This window comes from Folsomia candida, unplaced genomic scaffold (genome assembly GCF_002217175.1).
Source record: "Folsomia candida strain VU population unplaced genomic scaffold, ASM221717v1 Fcan01_Sc001, whole genome shotgun sequence".
Lineage (NCBI taxonomy): Eukaryota > Metazoa > Arthropoda > Collembola > Entomobryomorpha > Isotomidae > Folsomia > Folsomia candida.
In genome coordinates this window covers 18,968,649-18,989,373 of record NW_019091193.1, presented here as the reverse complement: position 1 = coordinate 18,989,373, position 20,725 = coordinate 18,968,649, and the positions used below count along the sequence as shown (strand labels likewise).

Here is a 20,725-nt window from a genome sequence, read left to right as displayed (position 1 = left end):
CATATAAGCAGCATGCAATATTGTAAGCAGTTCATTCATATATGTAATACATACGAGTAAGCAACAACTGTTGAAAGTTAACATTAGACACTTAAATATTTTCCAGGCTAATTTAATAATATAAATCAAAGTAAAATGTCCAAAAAGGTCTTAGGAATATTGATTTTTGATGAGGTTGAAGTTTTGGACTTTTGTGGACCCTTCGAAGTTTTTTCAATTACAGGAGTTTTAATTGAGGACTCATTTGAGGTAAGTCTACATGTGACGCTGATTGCACTTGCTTATAGCGCAAACCGATTAGTGACCTTAATGTATATATGCATGTGTACAATATCAGGTCGTAACACTAGCTCAGAAACCTCAAATCGTTGCAAGAAATGGGCTCACCGTCGTGCCAAAATATATTATCGGAACTGATGCAATTCCAAAATTGGACATTCTACTTGTTCCCGGAGGATTGGGGACTATTACAGAAGCAAAAAATGAATCGTGAGTAACAAAAATTGAGTCGTTAGGAATATTATGTGTGCTCATTGCTCATAAATTGTGAAATTCTATCCGACGCAGACTGATTTCGTGGATCAAGACGGTGGGTGAAAGTGCAGATTTTGTGCTCTCCGTGTGCACTGGAGTTGCATTGCTGGGAAAAGCTGGACTACTGTTGGAAGGAATGGTCGTCACTACACATCATCTAGCTTTCGACCGAGTCCGTCCAGCATGTCCCAACGTAAAATTCTGCAAATGTAGACGGTTCATTGATAATGGCAAAGTGCTCACCTCAGCAGGTTTGTCATCATGTTTATATGTTGCTAGAATCCTAATCGAAAGTCCGTGAAACACGTACACTTTCTACAGGAATTTCTGCCGGGATCGACCTGTCATTTTATTTTGTAAAGAAACGTCTTGGTCTTGAGGCAGCGAGGAAGGTTGCAAAGCACATGGAATACGATTGGAAAGACGAGGACATGGGAAACTGTTCTTGTCAGCTAGATTAACAAAAATACATAATATTTCATGCATAGCACGAACTAAATAAAATGTACTGTGCAATGAAATAATTATGCATGATGAGGGCCAAAGGATATGTTATTAAATAAAATTGATCGATTGAATTATTATGAATGAATCAATTGCATTACACTAACAAAATTCTCTTCACGTGACCAGAACAATAAATAAATTCATATTCGCGATTCATATGTACTTCACATTGAGCACCCCGTTGTATAATTTTGTACAATATCTACTGGTTCAAGTTCAAGTGAGTATTTTCTACTGATGCTTTTTGTCCTATGAAGTCCTAGCACCTAGTCCTAGTGTTTAATGCTTTTATGACATTGAGAATTTATGTAATTCTAAGAGAAATGCAAATGGTTTAATCATCTGTCGTAACTAGAAAGTAATTGTTGGAGACATGCTTATCACCAATAGAGTACCCGTAACCCGGCAATGAGCTATCCGAAGGGTTCATGGCTTATATTTACAGAGCGTTGCCAAGAAAATATTAATGTCTGGGGGATCGTCAGCGTAGGTATCTACCGTAAATAAATCAAATTTTACATTAACCTTATAGCACATCAGGAACTTTTGCTCTATTGGCATTTGGTGACAAATTGAAAATACAAAAGAACAATAAGTTCTCCAATGTCATAAATTACTTATTAGTCCACAACTGATACGATCATAAATAAACTCGGAAGGAATTTTTTGGAGGGAGAGCCAGGAGAAAATGTCTGCAGAAGAAAGTCTCCTCCAGTTACAGGTGCGTTGTAGTTTATTGTTGACGTGGTGGACGGCTTTGGGTGGCAGACACTTTTCCTAGCTTCGCTTTATCCCAACTCTCAGACGACTGGTTCAAGTCGAGAGAGAGGATAAAAGCTTTTGCACTCAGGCCAAGCATGAAATCACGACAATAAGCAGCTCCTTGAGCAAAAAATGTAGAAAGTACGACGAAAGGTTGAAAAAAATATTGAGAGAGGGTAACAGGTCCTGATTTACACGCTTAGCCCTTTTTCAATCTCCACCTTAAATTCTCTTCTTTTTGCAATGACACTGAGAAAAAGGAATGAGTTGGTTGGCGACACCTTCTTCGTACGTCTTTCGGGAGCCAAGTCAAGAACTGAAACTGGAGAGATTTCTATACCCTGAATCTTGGCATTAAGAAAATGCACACTTCCAATTTAAATCTGCCCAAGTGTATGTAGGATGGATTTAAAGCAAGAAGTTTCTTAGACTGAAAATGGTTCTGCTCCTGCCACGCTATGGATTGTGTACTGTTTGACTTCGTTTCCTAACCCGAATCACTTTAGAAGATTAGCTCTCTTCCCTGTCTGCCTGTTACAAAAGCTGTTAGCACTCTGACGTATAATGCAAGAATAATTTTAGACCTTCTCACAAAAAAAAATCATAATTTTGTGGTCGTCGCCAATTTTCATTTTCTTGATTTTCAAAGATTATGAAAGATTGCTTACTGTTTTTAAAAAAAATTACAAGATGGTGCGAATATTTCAGGGCTGGCTGGAATCTGACATTCCGCCTGCGACATCGGTTAGGGATTCGCTCTACTTGTTTGCAGACTGGGTAAAATTTGGTGGTCCTCCAGTTCGGCAGCAAATGTTAGAACAAGGAGCTTATGAAGCGGTCACAAAAGCCTGGTCATTAATCTGCTATTCTGGGATTGATGGCACCGTAACACTTTTCTCGTAAACATAATAACCCTTAAATCACTCCTACCTCGAAATCCCATTATTATGACAGAAAATCAGCTTGTAGTTTTTGCTCTGCAGCCCTGATGCCAATGGTGTGCGTGAGGCGAGCTTGGCAGCGTTGTACAGTTTGACCGCAGGATTTCCAGAAATCATAGATCAAGTTGGGTGGATTATGATTCAGCAGTCAGTGGAGTAAGTTGTATATTATTGTAATTTTCACTGTTATTGAAATGCTATTTAGCGGATATTGCACCAGTCGAATGGCAGATTGTGATTCTTATTGCATAATAATATAATATATTTGCTTGGTCTTTCAACTTTCACCCAGCACCAGAATGCCAGACACGACTCTCACTTTCGCTATGAAATTAATTCGTAACATATGCATCAAGTCGGAGAGCAACCGAGAGTACATTTCTTGGGAATTGGAGCTGATGGAACCTCTCGTCCTCCTGATCAGAAGAGACAAACCGTCACCAGAGTTTGTGAGAGAGGTGATTACTTTATTAATTTACTTGGTTTCCGATTCAACACTAACTTATCTCGAATAGATTCCGCTAATTATTTCTCACCCAAAGTTTCGCTAGTTACAGTTCCAAGAATAGTGGAAAATTAGTTTGAATTCAAAACTCAATTCTACGTCAACTAAATAGTAAGTTGTTGTTGAGAATATCATGGAGATTATTATCTGCCCAAATGAGACGTTGTACTTAAGTGCTTAACTTTAAAGAAAATTAGATAGAAAGCATATCGTACAGTAACATATATGCGGGCACCATGAAGACAAACCCAGGAAGAACAGATATAGTATTAACTCTGGGTTTTCTATGGGAGGCCTGTAAATAGGCTGGGAATTTATTTTAGTGGGTTAGCTACAAGATAAAATCCCGATATAATTTTGGGGAACCGCGTGATGGGATTTAGATGACATTTAACTGCGATAAACCAATAAGATTTCCCTAACATTTTACACGTCATATATTACGCCCTTATTATTTTTGGGAAAATCACTCAGTTATACAGAACAAAGGAAAAGCTCAATAATACTTCTGGGTAGACCCAGACCCTGGTTTGCTTTGCTATAAATTCGGTGGGTTTAGTCCGGGCTTGCCCAAGCGTCCATTCATATTTTTATATGGGGTTATTACTGGGAAACGCTTGCATATCCCCGAGTTTAAATCGAGGTGGACACTTTTCAGCGCAAATTCTTTTTGCCTCAATTCATCGTCAGTATCGTCAGTATCATATTTGGTGCCGTTCGAGATACATTCAGTCCTGTCCAGAGGCTTAAATGTTTTCTGTAATAAAATTTCCTGGTGTAAATTGTGCGGCGTAAATTATGAAGGGGACGAAGCCACCATCAACTCGATCATTGTATTACTGGGGAGTATGGCCACGACTGAGGATATGTGCATCTCAATTGAGACTGGAAATGTGTTCCCTGCCATTGTAAGGATTTTCAAGACGGTCTCCGATAATGAGGTTCTTCAATTTCCTTACTTTCCTCGTTCTAAATATGTCGTTATATGGAGATATTTTAATTTTCCTGGGGTGTGGACTCTGTTTGTTTATAAATATAAAATATATGCAAAAGTGCATATCGTACAAGATTTATGTACTTACTAAAGGGATTTCTTGACTTATTGTAAAACATGGGAAATACAACTTAACATGTTTATGCCCACATTACACCATGTTATAGTGAAATTGAGATGTTAATGTATTTTCAGATGCTTATCAAGAACACAATGTCCCTTCTCCGTTATTTGAATGTCTCTCAAACGGTTCGACTAAAATGCAATGCTTTTGGTCTTGTAAAGTGGGTCTTGCAAATCATGATGCAATATAAGGTATTTAAACGAAGTGCAATGTAAACATATTCAGTCCAATTTATGTTACTCCATCCTATTAGCTTATTTCTAACCTACATTTTTCTCTATTGAGTTCCTTGACAATTATTGAAGCAAGATTGCTTCTGTACGCAGATAAACGATTGAGTAAATACTTTTGCATTGCAGGCATCCGAGGGTATTCTGGAAGTTGGATGCTCATGTCTTGCTTTCATGACGTTGCGGAATGCATGTCACACTGCTCAACTCATCATGGCTGATGGAGTTTCAGTCCTATTGGAAATTATGGATTCGAACATGGAAACAATTCAAATTATGGTGCGTATCCTAACCTTTTTGTAATAATTTTTAAAATTTCTTGCTATACCCAACCCATTGCATTTTGAATACACAATTCAACTTACAACTCAAGGCACTTATCGATAAGCTACTTCAAGAATCTCAATTTTCCCATTCTTAACACTCATGTTATAATGATTTATGAAGCACCATGCAACAATTCGCCAAGTAATTCGAAATGTGATGTTTCCATATTCCAGAGGGCAAGGCAACGTTCCTCGTTTTCTTGAGGGGCACGCATGGGGAAAGTCGAAGTGAAGGAGCTATTAGTATTAAGAGAGCTCGTGGAATACAAATGGGGTGTGACTTGGAGAAAGTGGCTGGAATTTTCTCCCCTGATAACGCTCCTTGATTTCTTTTCTTCCTCTCTCCTGCCCTCCGTCATGTTATGCCACACCTCATCTCCATCTCATGCATCCCTCAATTCCCTTCTCCCTGTGACCACTCTGCTATACTGCATTAGCCGAACATAGTTGTAAAAAGTATAGCTTCTTACATATCGTCGTTGAAGATGCAAAGAGCCAACCGGAGTTTTTGTTCATTGCATGTCCCCCATGTTAAAGGTAAAGGAAATGTAACGGGCCAACAAAGATGCAAAAGGTTGGCCCTTTTGCATCTTCAACGACGATATATGTACGCCACGAGCATATTGCAGCAATGGGAATTTGGAAATGTTGTAAACTTTTGGTTGATTTGTAGAATTGATTTTGAAAACTTGTGTAAAATCCTTATGTTTCCTTCTGCAGAAAGGTGGTTGTCTAACCTTGAGAAATGTGGCTGCAAATGGAGGCAATACTGCTCGATCCAGCATTTTGGACAAGGGTGGAGAAGAACTTGTTCGAACAATTTGGGAGAAATTTCCAGATTTGAGGGAGAATTATGTGAAGCCTGTTCTCAGGGATTTGGGTGTTTTGAAGGAAGACGAAATTTTCAGCCAAAATGTAAAGACACAACAACAGCAGCAGCCAACGCTTCCTCTTGAAACGGAAGTGGATGCAGCTGGACAGCACACAGAAAAGGAAAACTGATTGGTTCTGCGACGGCGAGCTAATTAAATTATGAAACAGTTTATTGTATAAAACAATGGTGGTAACATGCGAAATAAATTGTATTAATTCCCCAGAATATAACATCATGGGGTGTCGTGTGGGTGGGTTGCGACAGATTTTAATTCGAACTGATTTTGTGAACTTAAAGGAAAGGGTACTGGACACTAGGTTCAGTATTGCTTTTATATAAATGCAACAATTGAACATTTACTTTATACTTTTTTTTTACTTTATATATTATATTAAATTACTTTCGCTTACAAAACCTATTTGTTGTCAATACTAAATAACTTATGACTTTTACTCTATTATCTGAGAATAAATACATATATAGCTTAAAATTTTTTAAGTTTCATTAATCGTAACGATCGCCTCATTGCAATTTTTCTCACTCTTATCCAGTAATAGTCCGTATCAGGATCTAGTTCTTCGAGTGACGGAGCTTTACCTACAAAGAGAAAACAAAGTGAAGCATAAACACCATGTAATTCCTCGAGACATTTTGGAATAATTTATGGGATAAAGAGGGAGAAAGCACAAAGGGAAGGACGGGTTTCAAAATAGTGCACTTGTCCCATAGAGCATCAGCAATTCTCTTTCTCTCCCTTTCTCCTATTCTTCCCAGAAAATTAAAGGGTGAAAGCCAGCACGAGGTGGTTGGTCTTACTCTGCTCATGTATGCATATAAATTCATCAATGTTGTACCATGATTTTACTTGGGAGAACCCATCAACTTCCCCCAAGAAGTGCGATTGCATAACTGCATTTCGAGGTAGGGGTGCCGTAACAAATGTGTCGAATGGTTGAAACGTACGTAGTACGTGACAATTAAAGCGAGTGCAAATTTCATGGAATTTAATGCAATGGTTTTAGAAGAAAGCAAGTAATGCGCACCAGCAAACCACTCAAGAGCGGTGGGTGGTTTATTCTTTAGTTTATAAATACATGTGTATATGTTTAAAATGTGAACGATTTATCGGATATGTGAATGTGTGCAGCAAATACTTTCTTTCCGTGTGGTTTCTAACTTTTCATATTGGATGGAATCTTTTAACGCATAATCGTGCTTATGTAATGGTAGTATTGTGTATTATTTACAAGTATGAGGTCCGCCAGAAGCTACTAATTTAATGCATGTTTCAATCTATACATACCTGTATTTAACGTCCACAACCATTCTGGATATTCTGAGTCATCTTTCAGCTTAACGTCCTCACCAGTTTTAGTTAGGCCTGTCCCACAAACATAATTTACTAATTTAGTGGTATCCGTCTCAACCGGTAGTTTCTTTTTCTCGATAGCTGGCCCCGTCCCCTTCATTTTTGAAGTTTTCTTTCCAAGCGAAGGGATTCCTGCAATCAAATATTATAATTTATTCTATGCGTTGAAACACAAGCAGCAAAAGCTAATTAAAAAGTCGTATGTACCACAATACAATCACAACTTTTGAAAAACTAATTTAAAAGAGTGAACTGAATTAAAAACTTACCAACATTTGCTTTGGCGTAATGCCTATTTTGACCTGAGCTAAGAAGAGCACTTATATTACTTGATGGTGGGCACGTCGCAGGGAGGGTGAGCTTTAAGCAGTTAACGCTGTGCCACGTAGATAAGATGAGTCGGTGAACTAACATTTCAAAATGAATAGTTAGGTCAGATCGAGAACACAAATTGTTTGTGTTGGTTGACGAGTGAAAGCAGCCGGTGAGAGAGTCAGATTTCCCACTTTCCACTCAACTGGGAGGAGGGAGACTCAAGACTCACAGCTGCTGCCTCAGTCCACCGGCAGACGGAGAAAGTTAACCAACCAACTCGTTTTCAAATCTTCAATCTCTTGTTTAGCACGTGTGTAAATTAAGTAAATTTACTAAAAACACAATTTAAAATATCCGGAGTAGTGAAACTTCGTAAAGAAGATTAGGCAACAACGTACAGGATACAAAAAACAGGTAATACTGATAAAACAACATTTAAGAGGACTACTGCATAGATATTTACTTTTACTTTTATTTAACCATTGCAATTTGTAAAATTATTTTGTGGTTACATAGTTGTTTTCAAATAATGTAGAATTAAACTATGATTGTGTGAGATAATTTGTAATTATATGATCTATATAGACTGGTCGCTTTACGGTTGGTATTTTTTACGTATTGCATATTGTATGTAGTTTCTAAATTCTAATATTATCATAGGCACTCCAAACTAACTTCTTATCACTTCCCACACATTCGACTTCCCTGCCAATTATAACTAATTAAGTTAAATCCAATGGTTTTTGACACCAAACTTAATTTTAGGCATTATTAGTACTGGTTAGGTTCGAGGTTATCGAAAATGCAACAATTGCGTGGTGTTGTGGGATAATTTAATGACGATAGAATAACATATCTTTAATTCCCGTTGAACTAATAATCTCATAACCTGAGTAGGAAAACTCATAGTTTAGTTATACTCATTTGCACGTCGACTAACAATGCAAAATTGGTAAATTTTCGTTAATAAACGCGTATTTTTTGTGCATAAATGGAGATAAAGTTGCAATTTATTTTTCCATGTTTTACAGCGTGGGTCGTTTGAAGGAGGACAAGGAGAAAGTCGCAGGGTGAGTGAGGAGAGCTTGCTTGTGGACCAGAGAAAGCAGAGGAGAAAGAAGGTGAAATATCGTCCAAGATGAGATTTACGACCAGGCTTTACTCTGCTACAGCTTGGAAAGGGACCATCACCGGTAAGCTGGGAGAGCTCACCAAACGCTACGCTAATTTACCAGAAGCCTACATCCAGCGGACGGCAGAACAGGTCATTTTTCACTTTTTATATTCCCTTGCTATAAATTGTTGCTCAAATTTGGATATGACTTTATACTACCACATCCTGAGCAAACAAAACCTCTTTGGTGTTCTGATTTTTATTTGTTTTGCTTTCTTCAATGTGCGGCTTGCGATAGTGTTTTACATGATAAGTACCTCGATCTATGGACTTTCTTTATGCGTGGAACTATTATGCATCAGTTGTTCAGTTGTGGCGTAGTGCATAAGTAGTTTGCTGACGGCAAGACGGGGGCATTCCATTTTAGAGAAATGACCAAATCCACGCAAATGGAGCTAAACTTGGATAACAACGTCTCGTTATTGCGTTAGATTTATTTATAGGAATAAGTTTATATCGTTGATTGAATCAAGTTTCACAACCTCTGAACTTGACGATTTTGTAGTATTCGTTCCAAAAACATTATTTGCGTAACAACTTTAAAATCGGTTTGAGGAAACTTGAAATTATTTGAAGTTCTTTTCTTATGGTCCCTCACCCCGCTGGTTACCTAAAAGATCACGAAAGAATGAAATGCAGTGAATTCCACGAACTGAATGTAAACTTGCTTGTCTATCTAATGGTCTCATTTTTTCTCGATTCAAGTCAAAATTTAGACTGCTTAAATATTTTTGCTTGAATTGGAACAAGTTTAGTTCTTTTGTATAAAAAAGTTTTTTTCTAGAGTTAAAAAGTTAGGACAGTGTAATTCGGTGGTAGTAGCGAATAGTCGAATAGAGGTTCGTCCAATGAGAACAGCATTAAGGAAGAGACGAGCGTGGCGAGCGAGTTGGTTCAGTTTGATGTTTTTGATTAGTAAACTTCGAAACTTCCTCTTTCCCATTTTTCGCGTTTGTGTTTGGTCTGGTTCCTCTGGTTGATATTATTTTTTTTATTGGATGACTGTTTCTGAAAGGTTGTCACATTCCGGCTTCATGAAAGTAGTTGTCTTTGAGTGGAATTAACCGAATTTATGGCAAGCTGTAATCTTTGATGACTGCATATAGTAGCGTGTACCATGTCTCTTATAAAATTAAATTTTGGTTTGCTAGGCTATTTTTAATGTACAGTATGTAACAAAAGTATAGCTACGATGACATATTTTTTATCTCGACATGATGCCGTAATATTTCAACTTTGAAACTCCGTACAAAAATGTCAAAACTATCTGCCGACAATTTCCTCGTCGCCGATTTTTAATGTCGCAGATAGGTCAAAGGTCAGGATTATTTTTCTAAAAAAATTTGAGGCGTCGAAAAAAAAACTTCGTGGATAATTTTTTTTAAACTTTGCAATATTTTTTACTGGATGCGGCATGCGTTTTGAAGAATAATGAGCTTTGGTCGGACCGTGTACGATTTTTTTGGCGCCCACAGGAATTTTTCGCCCAGGACAGGTTGGAGGTCTAAAATCGCCGCCTTGGCGAAAATTAAAAAACTGAAATATACGTTTGCATATCCGGACCCTCTATATGGGATTGGTGAAGGGATTGGTGAAGAAGCCATCCATTCGAGAATATTGGAGTACTGATGAGTTAATTCAGACTCCGTTCTTTCCAACCATGATGTCTCGAAATCGGTATGATGAAATGAGATACCATTGATATTTCACATACATAAATAAAATACATACATGCATAAATTCAACTTTACAGATTTCAAGGCATCCTTAGAGCTTTGCATTTTTCTAATAATGAGAATAACACTGGAAGAGATCGTTTTTGCAAACTGGGCACCTTCATGAAGGATATTTTGGCCAATTTCTCGAGTGCTGTAATACCAGGCAAAAATATTTGCATCGACGAAACTCTTCTCGCGTACAAAGGACGATTGTCATTCCGCCAGTATAATCCGAAAAAGCGAGGCCGGTTCGGGATCAAAATGTTCGTTTTATGTGATTGTGCCCTGAAGTTCGTCCTGAATATCTTGCCGTACCAAGGGAAATCTACTCCTCTTGCCGATCGTAGCTGGCTGAAGGACCTCGGTTTTGGTGGCGCAACAGTACTCACTCTACTGCAAGGTTATCTAAACAAAGCTTATCATGTCGTTGTGGACAATTGGTTTCTGGGACCGAAGTTGGCTAAAATAATGCTCGCCGAAAAGACCTATGTACTGGGGACAGTACAACGACGACGTAAAGGCATGCCAAAGATGAGAGGGAAACTACCCAAAGGACACGTCCAAACTTTTTGCGATGACGAAATTTTGGTTGAACGGTAAGCAAGAAGGTCATGCATTATCCAAGAATAATAATGACAAATAATTTTATGTAAATAGCTGGAGTGATCGGAGGGAGGTATGCATGTTGAATACATTTATGCCCCATTCCATGCGAATTGCTGAGTCGTCCAATCCGAAGAACACCAGGGAGAAACCAGCAACGGTGCTACTGTACAATTCGATAATGGGAGCTGTCGATAATGTTGACAAAACTATCAAGCCCTACCAGTCCGTTCGGAAATCGTACAAGTGGTATAAGAAGGTGGTGTTTAATATGATCGATGTAGCAACCTATAACAGTATGATACTGTATAACCACTTGCATGCTGACCAAAGAGCTGTCCCGTACAAGGAATTTGTCATGAAGATCGTTAGAGAAATTCAAGAAAAATATCCCACCCTCAAGAAACCAATTGGAAGACCTCCAATAGTACCACGAAATGAAAATCCAGCCTTGCCACTTCGTTTGAATCCTAGTCATCATATTGCGGTCAAACACTTGGATAAAAATGGCACACCAGCTTACTCTGACTGCATATACTGCAAACACCACGCCGAGTACTCTCCGAAACGCAAGACGACCCCTTTCAGCTGCGAGATTTGTAAGGTTCGACTTTGCATTCAAGGAGGGACATCTTGTTTCAAACGGTACCACTCTGATAAAAAACTAAAGGTAATTTCCATAATTGTATAATGGTAATGACGATAATACCAATAATAATTTTTGCTACATTGTAGAAAATCTCAATCACTCCACAAAATACTCAGAGTCAGCCCCACACTCAAATATCGCAACCACGACTTCCCGAAGACATTGATACACTCGGCCCAAATGCAGTTCAATTTATTTTAAGTCCCAATCATGAAATCGTAGTATTTGATGAAGATGGAAATCTGTTCACTGGTGCTCAATTTTCGGACGAATCATCCTTGCCACCCATTTAAATTAAATATTTTTCATAATTATATTTACTCATGAATCGTAGTAGTTTTTGTTGAATATTATTGCATGTGATAATATGAACATATTCCGTTGGGTTTTAGTTGAAAATAAAATTCGGGTCCGCGAGGTCGGAGAATATTCATCAGCTTGGGTGCGTGAGGACAATTTACTGACAATTATTCGGGCCTGAAGGATATTTAATTGGAAATTAATTAGGGACTTAGTGATACGATTTTTCTTGACAAAATTTTTTACATGGGATCCTAAACACGATTGCTTGACATTTAGTATCTAGGTAACTCTTGTGTCTTTTAACGGTTGCGACAAATGGTGGAGTTACAAATAAAATAATTATTTTTTAAATCGTTGGTACACGTCCCATGGTCGTGTGTACCAACGACTTTGACCTTTAATAACTTTTGAATGGGCAGACATAGAGATTTAATTCGTTAAGATGAAATCATCGTAATTTTTAGCTTGATTTTTTAAGATCAAAATCTCGAGGGTACTATTTCGAAAATTAAATTTGAAATCCCAGTGTGCAGCGTTTGTTTAGCCCGAGTCAGGGTCAGTGTCAGCTTCTAAACTTTAGTCAGACGACCTGCACCAACTACTATTCGTAATCGGCAAAAATGTTCCCACAATCCAGCATGCAAAATTTCAGCTCCTTGACCAATTTTAAAACCAGTACGGGTCTCAGTCTTCTGGGCTGGGCCCACAAAAATATTCATATTCGATGAATATGAACATTATTCATATTCTTTAGTCTGATGTGCCCTTACCCATGATACCGAATTTTATTTTTATTCTACCAATATAAAAAGCAGCGTGGGTCACCTTGTTAAATCTCTGTGGAAAAAATCTTAATATTTAGTTCATATTTTTCAATCTGGTCTACCCCCACGGGGTCGTGCCAAATTTCAGTCTTCTACGAGTGTCTAATTTCATCTTTTTAATACAATTTTTGAAAATCGATATGGGTCACCCCCTTAAAGGTCCCTCCACATAAAAATGGTACCAATTTCAATTCATATTCTTTCATCAGGGGCCATTAGCAATCTCTGCACTAATTTCAGCTCGATGGATAATTTTCAAAAATCGGTATGGTATCGGGTCCCTCCAGTCGGAAATTTTCCCAATTTAAATTCATATTCTTCAATTAGACACCATTAGCAATCTCAATGCCAGTTTACAGCTTTCAACGAGGATTTTGAAATACTCCACCCACCCAGATGACCACCACAGGTCAACCACTTAATTGATTTCGCCCATCTTCAAACTTAACTCCTCATTTGTCACATACTACATGTATACCAAATTTAAAGTCGCTAGGCCGAGTTTAACGAAAGTTATCGTAAAATGATCGGACGGACAGGCAGACGGACATGACGGTTACAAAATTACATTTCCAAAACTGTAACCAATGGCATATTTTCAACAATTTTTAGTTTTCTAAAAATGAAAATTTATTTTGTAACTCGGCCATTTGTCGTAACCTTATAGATTGATAAAGTGTCAAATAATCTTGGATCCTAAAGGTTAATGAATAAACTTAAACTATTGCCAGGTGTACATCAACCCTCTGAAGCATTATTTTTATGAATAGATGATCGAGCTCGTTACTTTCTTCGATATATTATTTGCCGATGTACGGGAAAAAAGATTTCTTGCCGAAAGTTTCCTACGTAGAAAGTCGTCTCGCGTATAATTTTTTTCTTGTAAAAAACACCTAATCTATGCACGTTCTTGCACATTATTGTGGAAGAAAAAGGTGGTTTGATCTTCAAATTAAGCAATTTATATAATAGAAATCTTTTGTGTTCTTCGCTCTTGCAAGGATTTTCTGTTACGACAAATAAGATGCTTTCTCGGCTTGCTGACACCTATTATTTTGATTTAATAGCCATTCATCCATCGAACTACATGTACTAGAAGTGTCATACATTTTACAATTTGTCGAAGTCTAAATATTTTAATTTCCCTAATGAAGGTGGAGTTTCAGACACCAAATCGTAGAGAGTATCAGAACAAAAAGTTGGAGCAGGGCGTCTACAGATTTACAGCGAACCGACCTTGGACGGATGAGTGGAAAAGACAAAATGACAAAGCGAGAAGACCCGTGGTTGTGGAGCCAATTAGAGATTGGAATTTCTTCCGAGGGGATCGAGTGGAAGTGCTGGTGGGCAGAGATCGGGGAAAGCATGGCATTGTGTCACAAGTAAGTTGCCATCAAATTACCTTCCAACCGTTTACATAAATTCACCTGGGGGTGGGAATTGCTCTTCTCAGCTCATTCAGCCTCAAAGTTAAAACGCTTTGACAATTTGAAATGGAACGGTTCCATTTGCTTTGCTCTCGTGATCCAAGGTGGCAAATTCGCTGTTGGCTAATATCATTTTGATAAATACCATTATCTACACCATTACAGTTGAATGTCTCAATGTACAATTTTGCCATTTCAACTTTCCAGGGACCGACTGCTTTTGTTGAACTGATGGTTCTCATTATATAATGGTTATGTATGCAGACAAAGAATGAACCATCCGATTTTGGGGTTCATTATGATCCCGATAATCCTTTTCTGGTTCTCTTGGTTGGTTGGTTGTGGTATAGTGATGGGTTTAACGCTCGAGGGGAAAGTACTATGTGTGTGCATAAACATAGTGCTATAGGTGTATAGCATAGCGTATATAGCATAGTGTCGCCTATTCCGTGTTGGACAGTTAACGAAAGAGCTCATTAACCGAGACATTTGTGGGAATCATTCTAGGTTATTCAAGAGCGAAACTGGATATTTGTCGCTGGTCTAAATACACATCTTCGTCGGGTCGGATCACGCCAGGAAGGGTCGGCTGGATTCTATGTGAAATCTGAAGCACCACTTTTAGTCACTAATCAAGTTGCCCTGGTTGATCCAAGTGATAAGTAAGTTAAATTATGACAAAAATTTGTTGTCGTCTAAAAAATGATGTACACGATAAATGATGCAGTACATACACATGTGCATATCAAAGTATCCTGATCATAATGTGTTGACCATTTTGTGCAAACAAAACGAGCGAGTCAGTCTCAGAGAATTGAACGGTGAGAAAACAAAGAGAAAAAGATGATTTGGGAGATATTTCATGATCGACATTTTTTATACTCAAGAGCAACGCACATGTTTTGCTCTGCTTGTTTTATGTTGGTTCAATTCTCTGAGACTGTGGCTCACTCAGTCCCAAACTCTTCTCATCCAAATTCAGTGGTTGTTCTGTTTATCTGTCAGTGTCTTCTTTTGGGCTCGTTTGTATCTTACATGATTTTCTTACGGTTGTAAAATTTTGAGAATTGCTTTATCTCTCTTACAGTAAAACAACCAAGGTGGAGTGGAGATTTACAGAAGACGGAGAACGAGTTCGGGTTTCTTTACGAACTGGAAGAATTATTCCTCTGCCTCCTTCTGGTTTTGAAACGTGGGATTATAAGACACCTGAGACTTATCTGGGTAAGTTGGACCAGGCTTTATATTACACATCTTACATCATCTGGTTCTCATCACCTTCGATGTTTTTCAAAATGAACCCTTTTCAAAATCCTGAAATGAAACATTTTAAAGAGATGATGAGTTGAAATTCGAACTGTCCCTGAAAATCCTGACTACAAATTTTCAAGGGATCAAGTTTATCATGCCATGTCATGATGATGAATTAATTTAAAGAGTGAAAATGGGGTTTATTCTCCCAAATAAATGGTTTGTGGATTGTGCCGTCAGCTTAATTCAGCTGTCTTCAATTCGTTTTTGCGATTGAAACTATAAATCCAAAATATCTTGATTGAAAAGTAAACAAATAAAATGGCAAAACGTAGACAGTGGCGATATTTTATTTTTAAAAGGTATAGGCGATGATCAAGTTTGTATAGGATTTTGGTACTTGCTGATGATGGAGGTTGTTATTAGTTTTGATCAGAAATGTAAAAAGTTGAAAGGAGAGATGAAAGTTGTGATTTCTTTCATCTCTGAGCTGACATCAGAATTACAACTTTGTGCTTTCCCCTCAACACATCCACTGAACTGAACTCACCCCACTTTCACTAGTACATATCTTCAATTTCTGGCAAGTGTGGAGTTCTTGTTCTATTTAAGTTGTCTCAGCATTTTATTAGATGACAAGGTGAATACATGCATACCACTCAGAATACTGTAAAATGTCTTCTCTTTTCAGTCATTCTGTCCCCTTCTTCCTTGAATTGTGAACGAAATTTTACTGATACACCATTGATTTTCTAATAAACAGATATTTAGAAAAATACAATGGCTTAAAATTTCTTGAATTTCTACCTTGAAAAATTGATACGGAATTTTGATTTTGTTGTCTTATATTGCAGAAGGAGACAAGGATACGAAGGCGGATGTCGTGAAAGCAGTAAATTTTCGTCCCACGTTAAAAACTTTTGAAATGGAAATTATGGAATCGATGGGAATTATTGAACACCGCGTGCCTAAAAAGTCGTACTGGTATTAAATTGAGATGATCATTTCTATAATAATATAATAAATGTCTTCTCGTAGCGAGTACTATTTATAGACCATTTTTTTACTTCTAGATTATTATTTGTTATCATTATGGTTTAGATATAGAGGGAAATAAAAAGATTGGGTCACTCGGTTGTCCCCTGTGGTAGCTTTTTTCCAAATCTGATTTTCATTATGAAACCCTTGTGTAGCTTGTATGTATTTGTATCAAATGTGAAATAAATGCTGGTTGGTGGACAGCTTGGTTGGTTTGGCTGTCCACCAGATTTTATGACCCAAAAGCGTAACAACTTTTGACTTTACATTTGATTGCATTGCATTGTTGGTCTGACATGGGGATGTGGCCCAGAAATGTTCCTTGGCTTGGCACGCACACAACGCAAGGTATATTGCATGAAATTGTGACTGATTCCCAGATCACAGCCACAAGGGGCTAGTTGCTCTTTTTATCCTGGAGAATGGGCAAAAAGTTGTCTCCTGTCTATTGACAGAGAGAAAATCCAAGCAATCCAAGCCGATTTATAACGCCAAAGTGAACACACGACAAAAGTTTCCCTTTTCTACTTTCTCCTGATGCGTTGTCGACTTGCGACTTGCTGTGTCTACCCTCGTACATACATATCTACTTCCATGGTCTACCCCTTGTCTACTTATAGTATTTTCTAGGTAGGTACTTCTGAACATACAAACGTAGTTGGCCAATCTTATTACACTGTTTTCAAGCACATGGTGATGTATGCAGTACGGTGTGTGTTCGCAATAATTTTTTATGTTAAAATTGTGTTGGATGATACTTATTGTGTACTTTCTTGCTACTAATATAATTTGGCAGTTGGTTAACCTTGTAATTTGATAAATTGTTAGGCACACAATGCACGTAAGATATTAAAATTGTGTTCAAAGCGTGAAGACGAAATGCATGCATTTCATTTAAATTTAATTGAGGTTGTCCGTGTTTGGAATAAAAATTGCCCTGTTTTTTTTGGAAATATTGCATTTGGCTAGACTTTTTTGAAATTTTGCAATGTCGAGATGGCTTTAATCAAACTCAAGACGTCGGTCGAGATTGGAATCATTCTTTCGGAACAAATGGGTTTAATTGCATCTCCCGGATCCTGAGTGAAACAATGAGGATCACTGAAAACTGATTTGTCCTTTATTTTTAGGATCATTTTGTAAATAATTTTTAAGTTGGTATTTTATTCCGTTTTGTATGAAGTATAACGTGTAATATAAATCGGATTCTAAACCGGATTATTCAGTTGAAAAACTTTTCTTTGCAAATGCACGTAACTATTTATTATTCCAATATACAAGTAAAGTTATCGTAAACGTGTTTTATTGTGTATGTATGTATACTCTTGAATAGACGACTCCAGATAAAGAAATCAGATAGAGATGTGTACACCTTGCACCTCTCAATATATGAGAAGGCAAGAACTGAGGAGAAAGTAGAAAACAGTAGTTGCAGTAGCGTGTGCATATTTGAGATGTGTTAAAAATACGACGTACGTGCGTTTCATGCGAAGTAGGAGCAGGACACGATTTCAATCCATCACACCCCTCTTTCTCTTCTTATTTTCCCCATTCTGGCTGCTGCCTCAACTGTTTTACAAAATCAAATGTGGACTTCAGCATAGTCAAGCCCACTTTAGTTTGTCCCATGCATTGCATTGCACTTTTTCCTCTCAGCCGAAAATCCTATAGTATTATGTATCTATTCACATAAATGCGACACTGGATCACACAAGAGGGGCATTAAAAACTTTATAGTTTTGAAAGAAAGTCTTGGCTAGATTGGCTTATTATCAATGCGCTTCTTATGTGGAGACATCGTAAGAGATCAAACTTTTGAAGATTTAAGCGCATCACATATATGATTAGGTTTCTCCGTATACTTTCACTAATCCTAAATTGGAGCGGCTCGAGTAAGAGCACAAGTCAAGTCTGAACCAGCAATGGAGTGAGTATTATCCGGCTTCAACTTTGGTAAGAAAATCGTTTTATTGCTTCAAGTCGGAGCTAAACTACCACATTAATGCTCCACACTCCGTTCCATGCCCCTGTTTTAAATAGATTCATAATGACATTTATGATCCAGCTATTTCCAGGCTGATTTAAGAACCACTTTCATCCCCGCAGCCTCTTTCTTTAGAAAGGAGTATGATTTCTACTGAGGAACATCCCTCTTGATTTTCCACATGACGAGAAGGCCTGATGAGACAAATGTTAGCTGATGTGTTCGCCATTCTGAAAGGAGTCGTCGTATTTATTGGTACTTCATAATTGAGGTAAACGAGTGTGCGTTTGATTATAATCGGGTTTCCGCCTGTCGTGAAATGTCGAATAAAAAGACACCCTATTTTTAAGGGACTTAAAACACACACCTTTTGCATAGCGACGATGAAGCATTAATGATATTATGAAATTACTACATACAAGCAACTCCCCTGTTTTGAGCTAATTTCATCCTATGTAAACAGTGTCACCCAATTGAACATCTGAATTTTGCGTGTACTTTCTCCTTATATGCACGTCCTTATGGACCACATACAAAATTTACTTGAACTTGACGTTTGCTTGATGTGACAGTGATACTTCATGTGCTTGCTTATCAAAGCCGGTCCAAGTAAATACATACATGATACATATACAAAAGTGTTATGACGAAGAAGCTATATGGCTTGGATTCTTGTATTCACAATAGATTGTTCAGTGCAGTGAAAGTCATTTCATTTAAACTTTGGATGATGCCATCCGTGCTTGCACAATTTTTTTCAGACCTCTACTTGTGGTCTTTTTTCAGGTTAGTTTGAAATTCGACTTAAGTACTTATCGTCAGTTACTTCGACTTGGTTAGAGTATCAACGCATTAGAAGAAATGCGAGTAAAAATTCTCATCGCAAGTCGCTACATGTCCTGCGGGCACCATATGTCTAAGTTCGTCTTTAAGTTAAAGGTCATTCCATTAGCACTCATGTTTATCCGGAGGCATGAGAAAAAATTGTAGCAAATACAATCGACATCTTCTCATAAGGAGTTTCAATTTGTTATCTTAAAAGTTGCAGGCATATCAGATCCATAAAATACGTTAAATAAACGACATTTTTTGCACTTGAGCTTGTGATGCGCTGAAATCCACTTTATGGTTACATATATTTGCATTTACCAACCTTCCTAGTAATATGACTGGTCAGTTTGTATTTATTTTTAGTCAGGTCAAATAAATTTTGAACAGAACTATTAATAGTATCGGTACTTCTTGTTTAACTCTTAAAAATAAATATTTTGTACTAAAATTGAAATTATTGCACCTATGTGTTACCGCTAATAAGTACGCAAACTGAAACGAATCATAAAACACTTAAAACGTCTGAGTAAAGAGAATGTAGCAAGTCTGATTTTGTCGAACTAAAAATTTTCACTTAACCTTAAAAACTCCAAATGATGTTAATAGTAGAATAGCTGAACTATTTAATACTAATTATTTACTGCCTCATCCTCATGCAACATCATACTGGTATTAAAGTAAGACGATAATGGCATTAAACAACATTAGCAATTTCACAAATTAGTTTAATTTACGATTAAATTTTAAAAAAATTAAATATAAATTCACCAGCACACCTCACCAATACTGGTATTACGTACATACTTGCAGCCTTTGTGCATGGACTGACTGCATAATATAAAACTTAGGTTACATAAATTGTACAGTATTTTGGTCTTTCCTGCTTCGCCTCATTGTTTCACCCTCACACGCGTTTGCATAGTTTTGTGAACATGGAAGAATTGATGTGAAGGTTTGCTTTTCCAGTAAAAGTACATAAGTTTTTCCACTCCATGCAAATAAATGAATGTTTCTTCCTTTCCGTGTTCTTGCCATGATATCACCAAGTGATGGAGTGCACATAGGAATTTATGGAGCACGTAGAGACAAAATTTTTAAAAATATATCCTCCACTTGTAGTGAAAAAGCTCGTGTCACACAAACATGGAATAGTAAAAATTCAACTTTATTGTGGAAAGGTATGAATGTAGAATTCTGAAGTGTTGGTAGTTATGATATGATGTTGAGTTGAGTACCAAAAATTCAAAAGTGAAGAACATGCTCGAGTTTGTTTCCTGTTCCGAAGTGAACTTCAATCCGCCCAACGCAACGTGACACTTTCTGGGTTTATATTTTGTATACCCACTGCGGCCATAATCCGTGTTCACTCATGGTTGTCTTCTCCTCCAGCCATGGAATGTGCACAAGGAAATAAAATGAACAAGAAAGAATAAGGACGTAGT

General features: G+C 37.5%; 5 protein-coding genes across 6 annotated transcripts; 4 read left to right on the top strand and 1 right to left on the bottom strand.

The window, feature by feature from the left end:
- Positions 1-21: 21 nt before the first annotated feature.
- Positions 22-1,149, top strand: LOC110863152 (isonitrile hydratase-like protein xanA). The gene is made up of 4 exons (XM_022112399.2): positions 22-249; positions 338-489; positions 568-785; positions 856-1,149. The coding sequence occupies exons 1-4, from the start codon at positions 136-138 to the stop codon at positions 993-995; spliced, it is 624 nt and encodes a 207-aa protein (XP_021968091.1). The 5' UTR covers positions 22-135; the 3' UTR covers positions 996-1,149.
- A 700-nt stretch (positions 1,150-1,849) lies between these two features.
- Positions 1,850-6,014, top strand: LOC118435321. The gene is made up of 6 exons (XM_035851241.1): positions 1,850-2,702; positions 2,787-2,900; positions 3,037-3,202; positions 4,439-4,558; positions 4,727-4,876; positions 5,644-6,014. Exons 1-6 carry the CDS (start codon positions 2,494-2,496, stop codon positions 5,923-5,925), a joined length of 1,041 nt encoding a protein of 346 aa, XP_035707134.1. The 5' UTR covers positions 1,850-2,493; the 3' UTR covers positions 5,926-6,014.
- Positions 6,015-6,048: 34 nt separating this feature from the next.
- LOC110857468 (39S ribosomal protein L54, mitochondrial) lies at positions 6,049-7,734 on the bottom strand. Its single transcript, XM_022106061.2, has 3 exons — positions 7,436-7,734; positions 7,101-7,298; positions 6,049-6,394 (listed from the first exon to the last, which is right to left on the bottom strand). The coding sequence occupies exons 1-3, from the start codon at positions 7,578-7,580 to the stop codon at positions 6,282-6,284; spliced, it is 456 nt and encodes a 151-aa protein (XP_021961753.1). The 5' UTR covers positions 7,581-7,734; the 3' UTR covers positions 6,049-6,281.
- A 1-nt stretch (position 7,735) lies between these two features.
- On the top strand, positions 7,736-16,719 carry LOC118432897 (probable 39S ribosomal protein L24, mitochondrial). Of its 2 annotated transcripts, none has more exons than XM_035851245.1 (6): positions 7,736-7,892; positions 8,509-8,745; positions 13,907-14,134; positions 14,687-14,841; positions 15,267-15,403; positions 16,285-16,719. In XM_035851245.1, the coding sequence occupies exons 2-6, from the start codon at positions 8,620-8,622 to the stop codon at positions 16,419-16,421; spliced, it is 783 nt and encodes a 260-aa protein (XP_035707138.1). In that variant the 5' UTR covers positions 7,736-7,892; positions 8,509-8,619; the 3' UTR covers positions 16,422-16,719. The 2 variants fall into 2 exon arrangements, with proteins under 2 accessions (XP_035707138.1, XP_021961746.1); XM_022106054.2 differs by having other exon boundaries at positions 7,736-7,895; positions 8,513-8,745.
- LOC110857456 (piggyBac transposable element-derived protein 4) lies at positions 10,046-12,340 on the top strand. The gene is made up of 3 exons (XM_035851233.1): positions 10,046-10,969; positions 11,031-11,646; positions 11,712-12,340. The coding sequence occupies exons 1-3, from the start codon at positions 10,494-10,496 to the stop codon at positions 11,916-11,918; spliced, it is 1,299 nt and encodes a 432-aa protein (XP_035707126.1). The 5' UTR covers positions 10,046-10,493; the 3' UTR covers positions 11,919-12,340.
- Positions 16,720-20,725: the final 4,006 nt, after the last annotated feature.

Bases quoted from the DNA above. Each gene is read 5' to 3' on its own strand.
- LOC110863152 (XM_022112399.2), top strand. From the start codon at position 136: ATGTCCAAAAAGGTCTTAGGAATATTGATTTTTGATGAGGTTGAAGTT. The intron at 250-337 runs GTAAGTCTACAT...GTACAATATCAG, and splicing joins TAATTGAGGACTCATTTGAG to GTCGTAACACTAGCTCAGAA. The intron at 786-855 runs GTTTGTCATCAT...CACTTTCTACAG, and splicing joins CAAAGTGCTCACCTCAGCAG to GAATTTCTGCCGGGATCGAC.
- LOC118435321 (XM_035851241.1), top strand. From the start codon at position 2,494: ATGGTGCGAATATTTCAGGGCTGGCTGGAATCTGACATTCCGCCTGCG. The intron at 2,703-2,786 runs GTAAACATAATA...TTTGCTCTGCAG, and splicing joins GGCACCGTAACACTTTTCTC to CCCTGATGCCAATGGTGTGC. The intron at 4,559-4,726 runs GTATTTAAACGA...TTTGCATTGCAG, and splicing joins AAATCATGATGCAATATAAG to GCATCCGAGGGTATTCTGGA.
- LOC110857468 (XM_022106061.2), bottom strand. From the start codon at position 7,580: ATGTTAGTTCACCGACTCATCTTATCTACGTGGCACAGCGTTAACTGC. The intron at 7,299-7,435 runs GTAAGTTTTTAA...ATTTGATTGCAG, and splicing joins TTACGCCAAAGCAAATGTTG to GAATCCCTTCGCTTGGAAAG. The intron at 6,395-7,100 runs GTATGTATAGAT...TTCTCTTTGTAG, and splicing joins GTTGTGGACGTTAAATACAG to GTAAAGCTCCGTCACTCGAA.
- LOC118432897 (XM_035851245.1), top strand. From the start codon at position 8,620: ATGAGATTTACGACCAGGCTTTACTCTGCTACAGCTTGGAAAGGGACC. The intron at 8,746-13,906 runs GTCATTTTTCAC...TCCCTAATGAAG, and splicing joins TCCAGCGGACGGCAGAACAG to GTGGAGTTTCAGACACCAAA. The intron at 15,404-16,284 runs GTAAGTTGGACC...CTTATATTGCAG, and splicing joins GACACCTGAGACTTATCTGG to AAGGAGACAAGGATACGAAG.
- LOC110857456 (XM_035851233.1), top strand. From the start codon at position 10,494: ATGAAGGATATTTTGGCCAATTTCTCGAGTGCTGTAATACCAGGCAAA. The intron at 10,970-11,030 runs GTAAGCAAGAAG...TTATGTAAATAG, and splicing joins GACGAAATTTTGGTTGAACG to CTGGAGTGATCGGAGGGAGG. The intron at 11,647-11,711 runs GTAATTTCCATA...GCTACATTGTAG, and splicing joins ACTCTGATAAAAAACTAAAG to AAAATCTCAATCACTCCACA.